This window comes from Peromyscus californicus, unplaced genomic scaffold (genome assembly GCF_007827085.1).
Source record: "Peromyscus californicus insignis strain IS unplaced genomic scaffold, ASM782708v3 Scaffold_17__1_contigs__length_78620276, whole genome shotgun sequence".
Lineage (NCBI taxonomy): Eukaryota > Metazoa > Chordata > Mammalia > Rodentia > Cricetidae > Peromyscus > Peromyscus californicus.
In genome coordinates this window covers 77,123,395-77,140,202 of record NW_026294469.1, presented here as the reverse complement: position 1 = coordinate 77,140,202, position 16,808 = coordinate 77,123,395, and the positions used below count along the sequence as shown (strand labels likewise).

General features: G+C 35.9%; 1 protein-coding gene across 5 annotated transcripts in view; it reads right to left on the bottom strand.

Moving 5' to 3' along the window:
* Window positions 1-16,808, bottom strand: part of Rttn (rotatin) — a 182,290-nt gene that overhangs the window by 81,610 nt on the left and 83,872 nt on the right. For all 5 annotated transcript variants that reach the window (XR_008219327.1, XR_008219328.1, XM_052742734.1 and 2 more), the window contains 4 exons: window positions 12,705-12,833; window positions 11,975-12,085; window positions 8,003-8,161; window positions 6,082-6,153 (listed from right to left, as the gene is read on the bottom strand). Coding sequence is in view for 3 of the 5 variants with exons in the window: in XM_052742734.1 (XP_052598694.1) it covers window positions 6,082-6,153; window positions 8,003-8,161; window positions 11,975-12,085; window positions 12,705-12,833 (471 nt within the window). In the remaining 2 variants the exon portion in view is untranslated. The remainder of the gene's footprint in view (window positions 1-6,081; window positions 6,154-8,002; window positions 8,162-11,974; window positions 12,086-12,704; window positions 12,834-16,808) is intronic.

Below are 16,808 nucleotides of genomic sequence, written 5' to 3'. Positions count from 1 at the left end.
AGAACAGTTAGCAAGAAGCCTGCCACGGCCATACAGTTTGTAAGCAATATAAGTCTCTGTGTTTACTTGGTTGGGTCTGAGCAGCTGTGGGACTGGTGGGTGAGAGATTTGTCCTGGCTGTGGGCAAGGCAAGAAAACTCTAGCTACAATTTGGAAACATATGGTAGGCTCCTGAAGAAGTAAATTCAGAGATAAACATGTCTGTGAATGGGAAAAGTATAATATCTGTGAATATTACATATACCATTAATATTCTGAATATCACTATATATTCTATTGCTTTCTATAACATGGATATTTGTTACTTGACACAATCATCACTTCTAAAAATGTAAACAATTACTGCATTAAAAACATTTTACAGGATTCATTTTTATTTATGTGTCTCTATGTGTGTTTCTGTATGCATTATGTCATGTATGTGTGGGTACCCACGGAGGCCAGAAGGAAGTATTGGATTCCCTGGAACAAGAGATCTAGGCAATTGTAAGCTGCCTAATGCCAGTGCTGGGAAGTGAACTCAGGTCCTCTGGAAGAGGAACAAGTGCTTTAAACTGCTGAGCCAGCTCTCCAGCCCCTTAAAACCACTTTTAAATCTTCAAAAGAAAATCAAATGAATGGAAATTCATGTGTATTAGACATCATCATTTATTTTCAGTTGACTGATTTTAACTAAGCTATTAGGTGAATCCCTATTCTCTAATGGCAAAGCTTCTTAGTGGTGAGGGTATTATCAGCAATGTTGCCATGCCAAGCATATGCACAAAAGGTCTGACTTAGGCTTTCCATTAAGGATAAATGGTACAAGGGCCAGGATAATAGAGACTTATACTGGCAGTGCATGAAGAAAAAGCAACTCTTTTTTTTTTTTTGGAGCTGAGGACTGAACCCAGAACCTTGTGCTTGCTAGGCAAGTGCTCTACCACTGAGCTAAATCCCCAACCCCAGAAAAAGCAACTCTTAAGTTATCAGGTGCCAATTATAAACATAATTGCAAAAAAAAAGTGCAGATTAATTATCTTAGAACTCTCCAAATAACTTGAAAACATAGCTCTGAAGGAAATAAACTAGAATATCAGTTGGAAGACACATATTTTACTCATATAGTCACTGTGTGAATAGACTTTTTACATATGATAGAAATGGAAATAGAAGCAAAAAATTATATGTAAGAAGAATTTTAAAGTGGAATTAGTTTGGTAACACATAGAAATTACTATAATATAATCCAAAGACTATAAAAAAGATACTAAATACATTAGATATCTATAAGGGCACATAAATTATAGCAGCATTAAGATGATTTCACCAAGAAATATTTTATGGAACATTGAAGGTGCTTCATGATGTATACAGTAAAAGATGAAAAATATGTATATTAACCACAGCAAGTATGAAACATACTCATATACATGACTAATTTACAATTAATAGTAGATAGTAATAAGTGCTTCTCTTTATCAAAAACACATGCACAAATAAACAAGCGTGTGCACAGAGGGTTATTAGCTCCATGTGCTAACAGGATACAGAAGCAAGATAAATCAAGAACAGTGAGCCATCCAGATGCCAGATTTCATTTTTAAATATTACTCTTAGGGTTGGAGACACAGCTTGGTTGGTGCAGTGTTTGGCTAGCATGCACAAGACCCTGGTACCATACAAACTGGAGATGGTAGATAGTGCATGCCTATAATCCCATACGAGATAGGTGAAGGCAAGATCTGAGGGCCATCCTCATTACATAGGAGTTTGAATTCAGCCTGGGTTACAGAACCAGCCTCAAAAAAAAAAAAAAAAAAAAGGAAAAGGAAAAGCCCAAATTAATACATGAATACATAGGACTCCTTTAAAAAAAAATTTAATGTGTATGGGTGCTTTGCCATCCTACACGTCTGTGCACCACATGCATGTCTGATGCCTACAGAGGCCAGAAGACATCAGATTCCCTGGAATGGAAGTTACAGATGGTTGTGAGCTGTCATGTATGAGCTGGGATTCTGAGTCCTCCAGAAAAGCAGCAAGTGTTCTTAACCACTGAACCATCTCTCCAGCCCCCATACATACTTCAATTACTGAAAAGTAATCAGAGCCCTTTGGGCAAACACCTGATTCTAGGCTGGGGCTAGAGAACTATAATACCTTTCTGCACCAGAAATAAAGGTAATGTTCAAAGCTTCCTAAAGACAAGTTTAAAGGACACAAGAGTCATCATCAAGGACACTCTTTGCCAAAAGTAGAGTAATCTGATCAACTAAATAAAGAAACACCGGTAGCAATTTGTGAAGCAAACGAAGAGCCCTTGAGTCTACACAAAAGTAAACAAATACATGAACAAAAAAAGAGCAGGAAAGAAAAGGAAAGCTCTTTGTTAGAGTGGAATGTAATAAATACAGAAAGAAATGACATAATTACAAAATCATTAGTAAATGTCCTATGATTGCTTCAGACAAGGAAATTAAAATTAGCAAAAGAAGTCTGATAAGAAATATACTGACAAAGTGTCAAAATATTCCTAACAGTAAAAATGAAGAAAACAGGAAATAATCAAGTAATCAATTGATATAACCAAAATAACAGAAAAAAAACAAATAAATCTGAGTATATCATTTCTATGACTTTTATGCCAAAACTGAATAATCCAAATTCAATCATAAGGAAACAGTTAAGAATAATAGCTGAGAGACATTACAGAAGCTGGATCACATGTATTCTTCAAATGTGTTATAAAAATTAAGAATTAGAAAAACTTTCAAATGAAAACAACTAAATGAAAAAAATATATTTCTAAGTTTGAAACAAGACTGGATTTCCTTTCTCCATAAAGAAAAGAGGTGGGATGATCCAGGAGATGTAGGGTAATGTGTCAGGTAACACCCTGAAATCTGCCCTTCAGCAGCTCCTTGATTCAGTTAACTGGTAGGATGCATTTGATGAAAATATAAAAATAAACTAAGTTTACAGAAGATCCTTGGGAGAACTGCCTAACACACTAGAAAAACTTGAGGATTATTATCATGTAAGAGAATGTCCTTCTTTTTAGGAAATTCATCATTCAGTGTTAAGGGAAATAGCAGCAGTATGTTTGTGATTCTCAAAAAGTTCACAAAAATTAAAAAAATACCAGGTAAACAATTTGGTTTCTGCTTCTGTGATAGACACCATGGCCAAAAAAAAAAAAAGACCAACCTGGGGACGAAATGATGTATTTGGCTTATGGGTTATATAGTCCATTCTGGAGGGAAACTAAACTCAAGGCAGGAAGTGAAGCAGAGACCATGAGATCACTTGCTGGCTTAATTCCTGATTTTGTTCAGCTTACTTCCTTATACAACCCAGAACCACCTGCCCACCATGGGCTAGGCCCTCCTGTATAATTTAGCAATCAGGAAAATGCACCCACCCACCCACCACCCACCCACCCCCACACACTTACAGGCCATGTGGAGGGAGGCAATTCCTCAACTGAGGTTCCCCCTTCCTGGGTATCTCAAGTTGAAAAACAAAAATAGTCCATAACACAGACTAGTTAAAACACATATAAAAAATAATACTCTTTAAGATCAATCCATCCCCAGCATATTTCTGCGTCCATACAAGACGAGTGAGATATTATGATACAAAACAAAGACTTCATTTATATAAGGCAATACCAATCTACTCTCCAGTGGAAATTGATAGAACATTTTTCAAAATATAAAACATATCAGTGGTAGAGTACTTGCTGCCTAGCATTAGCAAGTCCTTGGGTTCAATCCCCAGAGCCATAAGAAAAGAAAATAGAAAGAAATAATAATAAACTATGGCCCTAACCTTCAGAAACAAATATTCTATGTAAGAAGGTAAAGTTTAATGGTAAGAAATGAGGCAATACAGTAAAAGTAATATGAAACCAATTTAACAGTAAAAACATAAAATACTAGTGTCTTTCAGAGAAGAGAAGACTATACTGGTTAGTAAAAATATCTTTAGAACTATATTTGGGGGATGGCGAGATGACTCAGAGGGTAAAAGCACTTGCTGTACAAGCCTGATGACCCGAGTTCCATCCCTGGAACCCATAAAAGAGGAAGGAGAAAATAAAGTACACAAAGCTGTCTTCCGACCTCTCAAACTGGTGCGCACACACACACACACACACACACACACACACACACACACACACACACACACTTATTAGATGACTTATAGCACCAGCACCACAAACTTGGCTTTGTAAAGTCTGAAGAAGTAAACAACCTGGGAGATTAATGCCAGCTGGATCATGCCTCAGGTGACATACTTAAGCCCGCCTTTTGGAAGCTCAGCTTGATTCAACAACAATTAGTATATTCCAATGGAAACTTAAAAATAAACAGATTTATAGAGGATCCTGGAAAGTACTATATAACATTATTATAAGCATACAATCATAAGATGAGGATGAGGATAAAATGATAAAAAAACACATGCTTACGATGAGAGCATTTTCATATTCTCCAAATTATCGACTTAAATGTTAACTATTTAGTGACTTGCCCAATATAAAGAAAAAGAGATAACTCAAATCCCCAACTGTACACTAACTCAGCAAAAGAAAAAGAAATTTACTGTGTGGCGAGATATGTGTGCCCTAATAAACTTCACCACATTGTGCTTGCATTTGTAAATACAACCAATTCTATTTATTATTAAATTATAGAACCAATTTAATGATGTGGACAAGAAAGAGACTATCTGTACTCACAGCAAAGATGTACCACTAACTAAGTATGTGGCTTCATCAAGCTACTTCAATTCTTTATGCTAAAACTTCTAAACTATACAATAAGAAAAATAGTTCACAGCACCAAAAATTAAGCTAGTGAATACACATGAAGCTTCTAGAAAAGTACCTAACATATGTCATGCCAACCATTACTAATTCTAAAAGTATTAACCACTACGGAAAAGAGATTTTTCTCTTAGATTTTTTTTTTAATGTTTATCAGGGTGGCTATGGTGGCACATGTCTTTAATCCCAGCTCTGGGAGGCAGAGGACAGCAGATCTCTGTTGAGTTTGAGTTCAATCTGGTCTACATAGTGAGTTCCAAGCCTGCCGAGGCTACATGGTGAGGCCTTGACTCCAGATAGATAGATAGGCAGGCAAGCAGGCAGGCAGGCAGGAAGACAGACAGACAGACAGACAGACAGACAGATAGATAGATAGATAGATAGATAGATAGATAGATAGATAGATAGATAGATAGATAGATGGTAGAAATAAAATGTTTTATTGGAGGCTGGAGAGATAGTTCAGTGATTAAGAGCACTTTTCACTCTTAAAGAACAGGGTTCAATTGACTGCACCTGCATGGTGGCTCATAACCATCTGTAACTCCAGTTCCAAGGGATCGGTCACCTCCTCTTACCTCTGTGGGTACCAGGCATGCATGTGGTTCTGACACATTCATGAAGGCAAAACAGTCACATACATCAAATAAGTAAATGTAAAATAAGTAAATCCAGTGTGTGTGGTGGGGTTATACGTGTAGCACAGCATGTGTGTGGAGGTCAGATGACAACTTTACAGAACCAGTTCTCCTCTTCCCCCTTTCCTGGCCATTTCACTAGCTCAGGAGAATGTGTAAATGTGAAAAAGAATCAGACAATTTCTACCTTCTAGTTAAGAAGTACTTGCTACCATACACACAGTTTTTTAAGTCATAAAGTTTAGCCGTTCCTTGGTATCAACAACTGACTGATTCTTCGACTCTCACAAATACCAAAGTCTGTAGACAGAGAAATTCCTTATATAAACAGGGTAGCATTTATATATTATCTATGCATATCCTGTGTGTAATCTAAAAGCTCTCTAAGTCACAATGCCTGATTGCTATTGTATGTGGTTGTCATGCAATACTGTTTAAGGAGAATGATTAGAGAAAAAAGACTATAATTGTTCAGTACAATTACTTTTTCTTGAATATTTTTGACTCCTAGTTGCTTCAGTCCACAAACATGAAACACACAGACACAAATGGATAGCTGCATACATATGCTGAAAATTTAAAACTAATTAATATAAAATATTTGCTAGGTTGATAACTGTTTATACCCACCTGCCAAGTATAATTCTTTATAACTTCTGAAGGCATCGGAACTACAAGGAGATTCTGAAGAATAAATGCAGCCTGAAAATTAAAAACACAAATGTCAATGCTGCCATCTTGTTGTCATCTCTGAAATAACAGAGGTTGTAGCTGGTCAGTTATACATGCTGAAAGATCCTCATAAGATCTCATAATCGCATTTCTTATTAGCTGATGAGCAAATTAGATGATGAGCAAACTATGGAACATTTCATTAGAAAGTGCATTTTTTACTATTTCAAAATTTAGTTTTGTACAAAAAAATTATTAGTATAAAACATTCTAAAAGCATTTAAAAAACACACAATTTCTTTAACATGCCTTTGTAGGGTTACATACAGATAGCAAACATTTGTCCTCTCCCTCCTCAATCTCCTCCTTTCTCATATAAAGTCTTCTTAAAGCACAAATGTCCAGCTTTACCTATCAGAATACATGGTGACAGAATAAAATAATCGTACAAATATAAGAACTGATTTTCATTTAATGAAAATTATGGTACAATTCTACTCAGAGAATAACAAGAATTTGGGGAATTCTAAGAGTAAAACTTACATCCATCTTCACTGGAAGTCAGTTTTAAAAGTTTAAAATTAATGAAGCAAAAAAAATCCATAAATGTAAGAATAATCACTTGAAATTATGACAGACTAATAAGAAAACTGGCTTTATACATTAGCTACTAAGTATTGGTTAGTGGTGGGCCAGGAACTGCTGTTTTCTTCAGAAACCATTGAGAACTATTTGCTTGTCCTTTTTAAAGCTACTAGTATGAATCATCATTTTGACAGAAACCACCAATTGGAGATGGCAAGACGGCTCAATGGGTAGAGGCAGCTGTAGTAGAATGGGTTTGATCCTTAGAACCCACAAGAGAACTGACTCTGGAGATTGTCCTCTGGCCTTCACAGGCACACACATGCACAAATAAATGACATAAGTAAGTAAATAATTTTTAAAACACGAATTAAATTGGTTTATTTTTTCTCTCAAATATTATTGACATATATTGTGAAATGCTGTTTTGAAAATATTATTATTAAAGGTTTATAAACACTAATACTTATATGTACTGAGTAAAACAACTGTTTTCTGTGAATTACTTTTCAGTGTGTGATATAAAAGTTCACATTAAAATATATCAGCAAGATGGCTCATCTGGTAAAAGCACTTGCTGTCAACACTGAATTCTACCCCCAGAACCCACATGACGGAAGGAGAGGACTGGCCTCTGGTAAGTTGTCCTCTGACCTCCACAGCAGAGCATGTGAATGCACAAGCATATGTGTGTATATATATATATATATATATATATATATATATATATATACACACAAAATAATATTTAATGCAAAAGTTTGAAACATTCTGCCTTAATTTTATCAGAATAAATGATTTGCATTTTTACTATAAATTAGCAACTTTTCATTTAAATTTTTTGTAAGCAAAATAAATAATGGTTTTTGCTCAGTCCTCCCTGATAAACAAGAAGTCAAGTGAGGCTTATAGACACTGCAATAGACTCCCGTGACACCAAGCGGGTGTGCTGTGGATGTCTTTCTGTATGCGTGAATATGTGTTGCTCTGATTGGTTGATAAATAAAGCTGCATTGGCCTATGGCGGGAAATCCAAGCAGGAAGAAGGCAGAGAGAGACGGCAGCTGCCATGAGAGGAACAATGTGCCAGCAGACTGGTAAGCCACAGAACACGTGGCAAAACATAGATTAACAGAAATGGGTTAATTTAAGATATAAGAGTTAGCCAGCGAGAAATTCCATGTAGTTTGTAAGTAATATAAGCCTCTGTGTGTTGTCCAAGTGGCTGCAGGCCGGCAGGACACAGTAAAACTTCCGACTACAGGGTGGGAGTAAGCTGCTCACACAGACATACCTCCCGGCGCACCACACTGCATTCTGACTGATCCAGAAGAATGTTCACCACGGTTCCCCAGAGTCCACCAGAAATATTCTGACAACTGTTTGCCAAGGCCACACAGCCAGCTTCAATAGTAGTCAGTGCTGATCCCAATCCCAGTGAAGTGAATCTCACCTGTCATGTAAAGACAGAGAAATCAAATTCAAGGATACTCTTTCTTAGCATGAGCATCCTTCTAGTACAAAAGAAGTGTTAGAACTGAGTGAATATGACATTGGTTTTATATCCCTATGCTGTAAAGGACATTCAGAAAAGATGTTCTACATGTCTGTGAGTATGGCATTGGCTCTACATTCCTACATATTAAAGGACACACAGAAACAGTGTATTACATGTGTGTGAATACAGCATTGGCTTTACATTCCTGCATTCTAAAGACACTCAGAAGGTGTGCCCTACATGTGTATGAATTGGCTTTACAGAAATTCTGTATCAAGGTTGGAAAAAAAAAATCAGTGACCTGAAAAAAAAGTATAGACTATAGTCAATTGTCACATGAGGGTAAACTAAATACTATAAGTAAGCATTAAAGTAATTATAATTTACAATTTTTTTTAAGGAAAAGCAGTCAGGACACTTGGTCATATTTACTGAACATGATTTCTATTTATTCCTCATTCATAAAAAACCCCATTAATTTGTTCTATTTTTATTAAGTCATTAATATCTCTTTCAAGTAAATAGCTTTAACTTTTTAACACATTATTTCAAAATTATATAGCTGAATTACATTTCTCTATAGAACATGTAGTATTTTCTCAAAAGTTAAAGAAAAAAATATTTCATAGAAACTTAATTTGGTACAGTAATGATGGCCGTAACATAACTGCTATCTAAATAATTTGGTGCATTTCTGAATTTTGACCCAAAAATACATTTTCAGTGACAAACAGAATAAAAATAACATAGTCATAAAATAGCCAAGTAATAAGTCTAAGTGCAAAGTTCCCAAAATTGTACCAAGTTTAGATCAAATAACACTCCTACAAATCAAGGTTTTTAATAAGATCCACCATTTCTTACTCAATATCACTGAACAAATGGCTAAAACTAGTTATAATATGAATTTTGTACTAAAATGGCACTTAAGTATTACTACGCTTTTAAAATAAAATGGGATAGCTGCCTTAAAAGAAAGAGATAAGATGTCTTCTTCCATGTGCCTGTAACAAGAAAAGGAAAAATGAACACATAATAATAATGCAGCCATCCATGCAGTGGGAAGGGAGCTTCCCAAGAAGCCAATTGTGGACCTTGGACTGCTCACATCCAAAAACATGAGAAAAGACATTGCTGATTTTTAAAGCAATCATTCTGTGGTATTTATTATAGCAGCCTGAGAACATTAATACAGATTATTTTTTACCAACAAGAGGAGCTATACTGAAACAAATACTTAAAAACATAGAAATGACTTCTGAACTACACAACAGGTTAGAGTCTAAAAGACTGGAAGTTCATACCAGGAAGATCAATTACAAGGGTAACTATGGTGTAATATCAGAAAGAAATAAGAACATGTTACTAGAAACATGGTATGGAATAAAGGTGGTCCTTAAAAGATGGTGCTTTGATTTGGACAAGTAACCATCAAAACCTTGTGGGTCAATGTATGGTCCCCAGTCCAAGGAACCACTGGCAGGAAACAGAACTGTTTAAAGATGGGGCAGTTAGAAGTCTTCTAATCATATTATGGCAAGCCCCCCAAAAATAAATATTGAATGCCTGGCACTTCCACTTTTTCTCTCTCTGCTGCCCAGCTGCGAAAAGGGGAGCAGCTGTGCTACTCCATGAGCTCCCACAGACACTGCTATAGGATCCAAAGCAATGAGTCTGACTGTCCATGGACTGAAACTTTCAAAACCGAGCCAAAGTACACCTTGACTTTCTTTTTAAGTCGTTTTACTCTGGCATTTGTTATAGTAATGTAAAGCTGCTTTACACAAATAAAATTAAAAGTGATCCAACTGTGTTCAAGTGTTAAGTGTTTTGTGAGCAATGAAACTGTACACATAGCTGAAAATATTTCTAAACCAAGTGCTGAGTGTATTAATTCCTTCTGAGTGTTTATAGCAAAATGCAAAGGAAACATGATTTGAGTAAGGAATTAACAATACATATTAAAAAAGAACAATTATAGGCAATTAAGAAGATTCTCAGCTAACTATGTACAAAATGAGAACTCGTGCTCTAGAAAGACCACAGAGGTATGGCTAAATACTGTTCCATGACGAGATTATGAGTCTTCAGACATTTTAGCAGGAGCCAGAATGGAGAGGAGACTGGATTAGCAAAGACAGAGCCAATGTGAATGGCAGGGAATGGGAAAGTGAACTGGAAAAACTGGAAGATTGTAGGGCTTGGATTCTACAGGCAATATGTGTCATCATTCTTCAAAGAGAATAATGGCCCCAAATTGCTGTGGATACCAATCGCTCTGTATGCTGTGAATGTGTTCCTCTGATTTGGTTGATAAATAAAATGCTGATTGGCCAGTAGCCAGGCAGCAAGTATAGTATAGGCAGGACAAGCAGAGAGGAGAATTCTGGGAAGTGGAAGGCTGAGTCAGGAGACGCTGCCAGCCGTTGCCATGAGAAGTAAGATGTAAAGTACTGGTAAGGCACAAGCCACGTGGCAACTTATAGATTAATAGAAAAGGGTTAATTTAAGATATAAGAATGAGATAGCAAGAAGCCTGCCACAGCCATATAGTTTATAAGTAATATAAGTCTCTGTGTGTTTACTTGGTCTGAGAGACTTGGGCCCGAGCAGGACTGGAGATAGCTCCAGCTACACCAAATGTAATTCAGAGATCTTCAGGTCAGCCGCTCCTACCTCAGGCTTGGAGGCAGCACTGTTCTCGCCTCAGTTTCTAATGCTATGGCTGCCTTTCTAATTCCACTGGGCCAGGATGGCCCAGTACAGTCCTTCAGGGATGGTGATGCTATCCTTAGCCACAACAGCACAGCTGGAGTCCAGAGAGACAGCCTGAAGAGGTCAGGCTACCCACTGAGTAGTAGGAAGCTAGAGCTGAGACTATTCCTCCAGCTGGGCCTGTGATCCACAGTATAAAACAAGAGCTTGTGCTGTAAGGACGAATGGAATTTGCTTCCCCAGCACGTACACTTGCTTTGCAACCTCATGTCTTCCACTCCTACTTCCCACTTTGGGACTAGGACCCTATGATTATTCCACCATCCAGTAGATACAATTTCTGTGCTTCACAGCCCCTAATTGAGTTAAGAACAAATTCTTTCCTCAGGATGAAATATATGAATTCTCATCTATTCTTGATTTAGATAATACTCACACAAGACTTTGGACTTCAGAGTTTAAAATTGATATTGCAGTGAGTTAAGATTGTTTTTGTTGGGGGGGGGGCGTGTTTTGTCTTTTATCTATTTACAGAAATTAATGTATTTACCTGAAAGATAAGGAAGTGGGTTTTAATGAAAGAGAGATGGAAAGCTAAGTTGAAAAATTACCCCCCAAATCTCAGTGGAAGCTTTCATTTCCAATGTGACCTTTTAGAAATAGGGCTTCCTCAAGATAGTTAAAATGAAATGAACTCTTAACAATGAGGTCCTACCCCCAACCAGACTAGTGACTTCCTAACACATATACAGTGAAAAGCCTGTGGACATTCTGCAGAAAGACAGGTATATACATGGCAGTGAAAATGAGAGCTCTCTCCAGAGCATGACTATGCTGGAACTTTCAGCCAACAAAACTGTAAGGCAAGAAGTTCTCTTACTGCAATAACCCAGTCAACAGTGTTTCATTATGGCAGCCTGAGGGAAGACAGAGGCTAAATAAAACATAAGCTGTATCAATTACAACAACCCACAATATTACATAAGTATATCTGTTTTGTTTCAGTTGTTTTTCAATCTAGACGTGACAAACTTGGTATTCCTCTATACTGACCTCCGGGTCTCGATCAACCCATAAGGGAATTAGCCAGGCCAACCCTTGGTGAGTAGGAGCATGTTCTTCACTGTGACTACCCAAAGGCAAAAACCAAAGTGGCATCCAATCCTAGAATGAAAACCAAGGACAGAGTACTTCAAGTAAGTTTAGAGAACTTAAAATAACTAAATTTTTAAAGACCAAAAAGTAAGAATGTATTTTTAGCCAAAATAAGGCAAATAAAAAATATTTGCTTCCCTTTCAACAGAGGCTTTTCTCCCATGATTTATTTAGCCAAACAATGTCATTTTCTAGTTAATGATTTCTACCAAAATAAATTTTTAAATAAATTCAGACACCAATAACTTCCAAGAAATGTTGTAACCCCAAATAATTATTGTCTTGAAGATTTTACTTTTGTTTATGTTTTGTGTGTGTGTCACATATGTGTGCAGTTGCCTGCACAGGTTAGAGAACAGCTTTGTATCGATCCCTTGGAGCTGGAGATATAGGCGATTGTGAGTCACTCAATGTGGGTGCTGAGAACCAAACTCAGGTCCTCTGGAAAGGCAGCAAGCACTCTTCACCACTGAGTCATCTCTCCAGCACCCACCTCCAAATAACTCTTCTTGTCTTATTAACAAGTCAAAAATAACATGTAGCAAGCTCATAGGATTGAAATGTATTAGACACAGCACATTCCTCTTCAAGCAACAGTTCAGATAATGGCAGCTTGTGCTCTTCTTACCAAGCTTGGTGCCTGGGCCATCATCTCATGGGATAAGTGAAGTAAGCAAAGAACTGTGCTCTTCGTAACACCTTTGCCCATGAAGGACATAGCATTTCCTCCACGTTCCACATAAAACGAAGTAATGACCTAGAAAGCAAACATATGAAATTTTACGGTGGTTTTCCTCTTAAGTGTACATAACAATAAGCATCTTTCTCCTAACTTAGCTAATCAAACATCAGCAACATAAACTTATAACAGTCCTATTAATTCATTTAACAGTGACTAGAGTGGTAAATTTTACCATAGTTAAAAAATGTTTTTAAATGTTTTCAACTTTGGGATTGCTTCAAAGATTGTTTATTTAGTACCTTCCTAGAAAAATTTTCAGATTTATAACATGAATATAATATTTTAAGTGCTGCAGTATTTAAAAGAAATTTTTAAAGTATAGTTGAAAAGTATATGCAAAATTACTAGCTCTACAAAACTCACTACCAGGGTTATGCTAAACTTTGTTAAATGCAAATAGAAATTTTCTTTACTTCTGAGTGATCTTAGATTTCTATTGCTCATTTGAGAATACGCTTATTATTTAAAAACTTGTCCTCATTTTGTTTCTTTCCCACACATCAGTGAGCTCTGACACTTCTCCAACAGGAACAACACAGTAGTATTTCTCTTGTGAAGAGATACTCTTAACTAAGCAACTACATTAGGAAAGTCTTGATTCCTGATTAGAAAACTCTCTCAATTATGTGGCAATTGTTTTGGAGCATTTCTGTATGGATCACACATTGATCCCCACACAGGGGCTTGGTAACTCACTGTGAAGAGATAATAAAAAGTAACTCTTTATAGATTATCAACTTAAAATTTAAAAATTCAGTCAGACAAAAAATATTTCTAGTTCCTACTTAATATTTTTTCAAAGGATGCTGTACTTAGGCCCCACACATTTGAAGGAAAATTCTGCTGTAAATTCTGGCACCAACACAACTGCAAATGCTGGTTAAGGCCTCACTGCTCTGTTCATGATAAACCTCTACATGGACCTTCCCACATCACCTCCTGGGATTCCTTCAGGGTTTTTTGTTTTGTTTGGGTTTGAATTTTTGTTGTTGTTGTTGTTTCTTCAACTCATGCAGCAAAGGAAATCACATGTATAACATACATTACAAATATGTAACATATATATGTAAAAGGCAAATAACAGATCTGCTCTATAGAAACAGTAAGGCTTGATACTGGGAGCATGGATCTCTCAAAAGAAATTGGCTTCAGTTACAGAGGAACCATTAATCAAATCAGCAGGACCAACAACGAGTCTTGCTATGTCTACTCACATAAGCTTTACTTTCTCCTTAATAATGAGAGTTTAGACAGTATATGATAATGGGACCCATTCACCTGATTAACTAAGCAGAAGGTCCTAGAATAAATGTAACTCATCTATAATTTCTAACAAAAGTGACTTCTTGACATTAACTTCCTATCAGGGAATATAAAGACATACATGTTTTCCTCCTTATTTTCAATTGAGCATTAAACAAACACCTGTTTATTCCAAATCAGGACTTATTAGTCAAATTTTTCATAACTATGAAACATTAGAAAATAGGGAATATTTTTATCTATTTCTTGGTTCAGACACTCTGCTAATGTTCATTATCTCAAGATATTGAACTCAGAATGAAGTTATTGTCTTCTGACTGGATTTGTTACTTAGAATTAAATACTTTATTCATCAATATCATGAATAGCTAATTTTGATTTCTAGAATTTGAAGGAGACCTGTGATCAGAAATCTTTCTTACATAATCTTAAAGACAAAAGTACATTTGACAGTTTCCAAATATAAAGGGAACGTTGAGCTTCTCTTCAAACTGTAATTCCTTACATAGCCCTGATCCGAAAAAAAAAAAAAATTATAGGTTTGTTTTAAAGAGATGCACAGCGGTGCTGGAGAGAGATCTCCGTGGTCGACTTCCAGCACCTGTGGTCAACATCAGGCAGCTCCTGTAACTCCAGAGGATCTGAACTCTCTCTGCACTTCTACACACGAACATGCACACACATGTATAAATGTAATTAAAAATAAATAAAAGAAGATATATACCATAAAAATTACATATGGTTTTAATTAAAAACCATACTTTAATTAATAGTGCAAATTAGGTACCTGCAGGTTAAGTTTACCACGAGTAAAGCTAACTTTCAAAAAAGTATTATAATCAATTCTTTAGGTAATATACCTGTGTAAAATAATCATATACTTCTGATCACAAACACCTTATAGCATGGAATAATTAATGAGAAAGCTTACATTATATCTCTTTTGATGTATATAATTAAGAAAAACTGTATTTTATTAAGGAGGCTATAGTAAAATTTGTACTGAATTTTATAGTATTTCTGAAAAAACTTAGCACTTCCAAGTCTGTTTTTTAAAAAACAGAACATAATTTTAGAGAATAACAAACTGTAGATAACAATCATTGTCCTAAGCATTCAAATAGCCACTGAGGAGTGGAAATGGTCCAAGGACAAGTCTCACAAGCTAACAATGAAATACGTAAAACAAAGAAAATATGATGTATTTAATAGATTATGTATTGAATAATATTGACATATGTAAGTTTCTATAGGTAAATGGTCATCTACAGACCAGCAAACAATATTTATAACAAAGCCATGAGAAAGAAAAAAGGCTTATTAAAGGAATGAAGCAAGTTAAACTTAAATTCTATGTACTAACTGCTATCCATAAAAGATGGAAACTGCCAAATAGTCTTTGCTGAAAAGCTCTGAGTGAGCAGCCAAATATAACAGAAAATTCAAAGTGCAAAAAAAAGAAAGAAAACAGAAAAACACTCAAAATGTAAGATTATCAAAATTCTTAACATGGATGTGGGCTTTTAGCACATCAGTTTCAAAAATAAAAGGAGGGCAAAAAGTTGGATAGGTAGAGAAGGAGAAGGAAGAAATTTGGGGACAGGGCAAACAAAATCAAAATACATTGTATAAAATCCTAAAGATAAAAAAAAATTGAAATCATAAATATAAAATAAAATATATCTATTAAAAACAACATTAAGGTTAGAAGTTCATAGCCAGCTTCTAATAGTGAAAATGCATGAGAATCAACCTCCTGTCAGTTAGAGCTCTGGAGACTCCTGGGTGTTGTGGGATATTTTGTTTGTGTTCTAACAAATAAAGCTTGCCTGGAGTTGTGGGATACTTTGTTTATGTTCTGACAAATAAAGCTTGCCTGGAGATCAGAAGGCCACTAGTAAACTGTAGAAGCTGGGCGGTGCTGGCTCACCACCTTTAATCCCAGCACTAGGGAGCTGGAGAGAGGAAATGATAAGGTGGGGCGGATCTCAGCCCTTTCTAGGTCTGAGGATCTAAGAGGCAAGAAGTCACTGGTGGTTGCTCCTCTGCTTCTCCATCTTTCAGGTTATTACTCCGATATTTCACTCTTGTTTTTATTTATAAGACTAATTAGGTTCAAATTTCACCTAGGCTTTCAAATTCCAGAACAATCTCAGAAAATTCTGCTAAGACTTCCATCAGCTGGGCATGCAAGGTTGCCAGTACCCACAGCAACACTGTTCTCTGAAAACCTTGCACAACCATATCCTCATTAAATTAATTACATCATACTTGAAATACTTTGAGCCAAATGATGATTGTGGAATATAATTAAGGCTATGCTTCTAATCTACTGAAACAAAAAACTTATTTAAGAAAAGCTGGGGGGAGGGGCAGAAATTAATGAAGTAAGACCATACCTAAAAGCACTGGTAAGTCGACACTTTTTGTAAGTGTATAAAATCAATAGGGAAAGCACTACAAAGAGGAACCAAGGAGATGGTGGGTCATTCCTCTATAACACTAAAAACACGTTATCACCGGTGAGATAATGAAAGAAAAACGGAGAAAGGATAATTTATGTATGGATAGCAAGAACTATAGTTGCAGTAGACATTTAAGAGATGAATAATTTTTAGATAATGGTTTTGAAAATACAGATAAAGAAAATTTTTAATTCTGGAAAAATATAACATAAGACAAACAAAAAAATAGTCTAATTATAGATCTACTAAAAACGCAACTCAT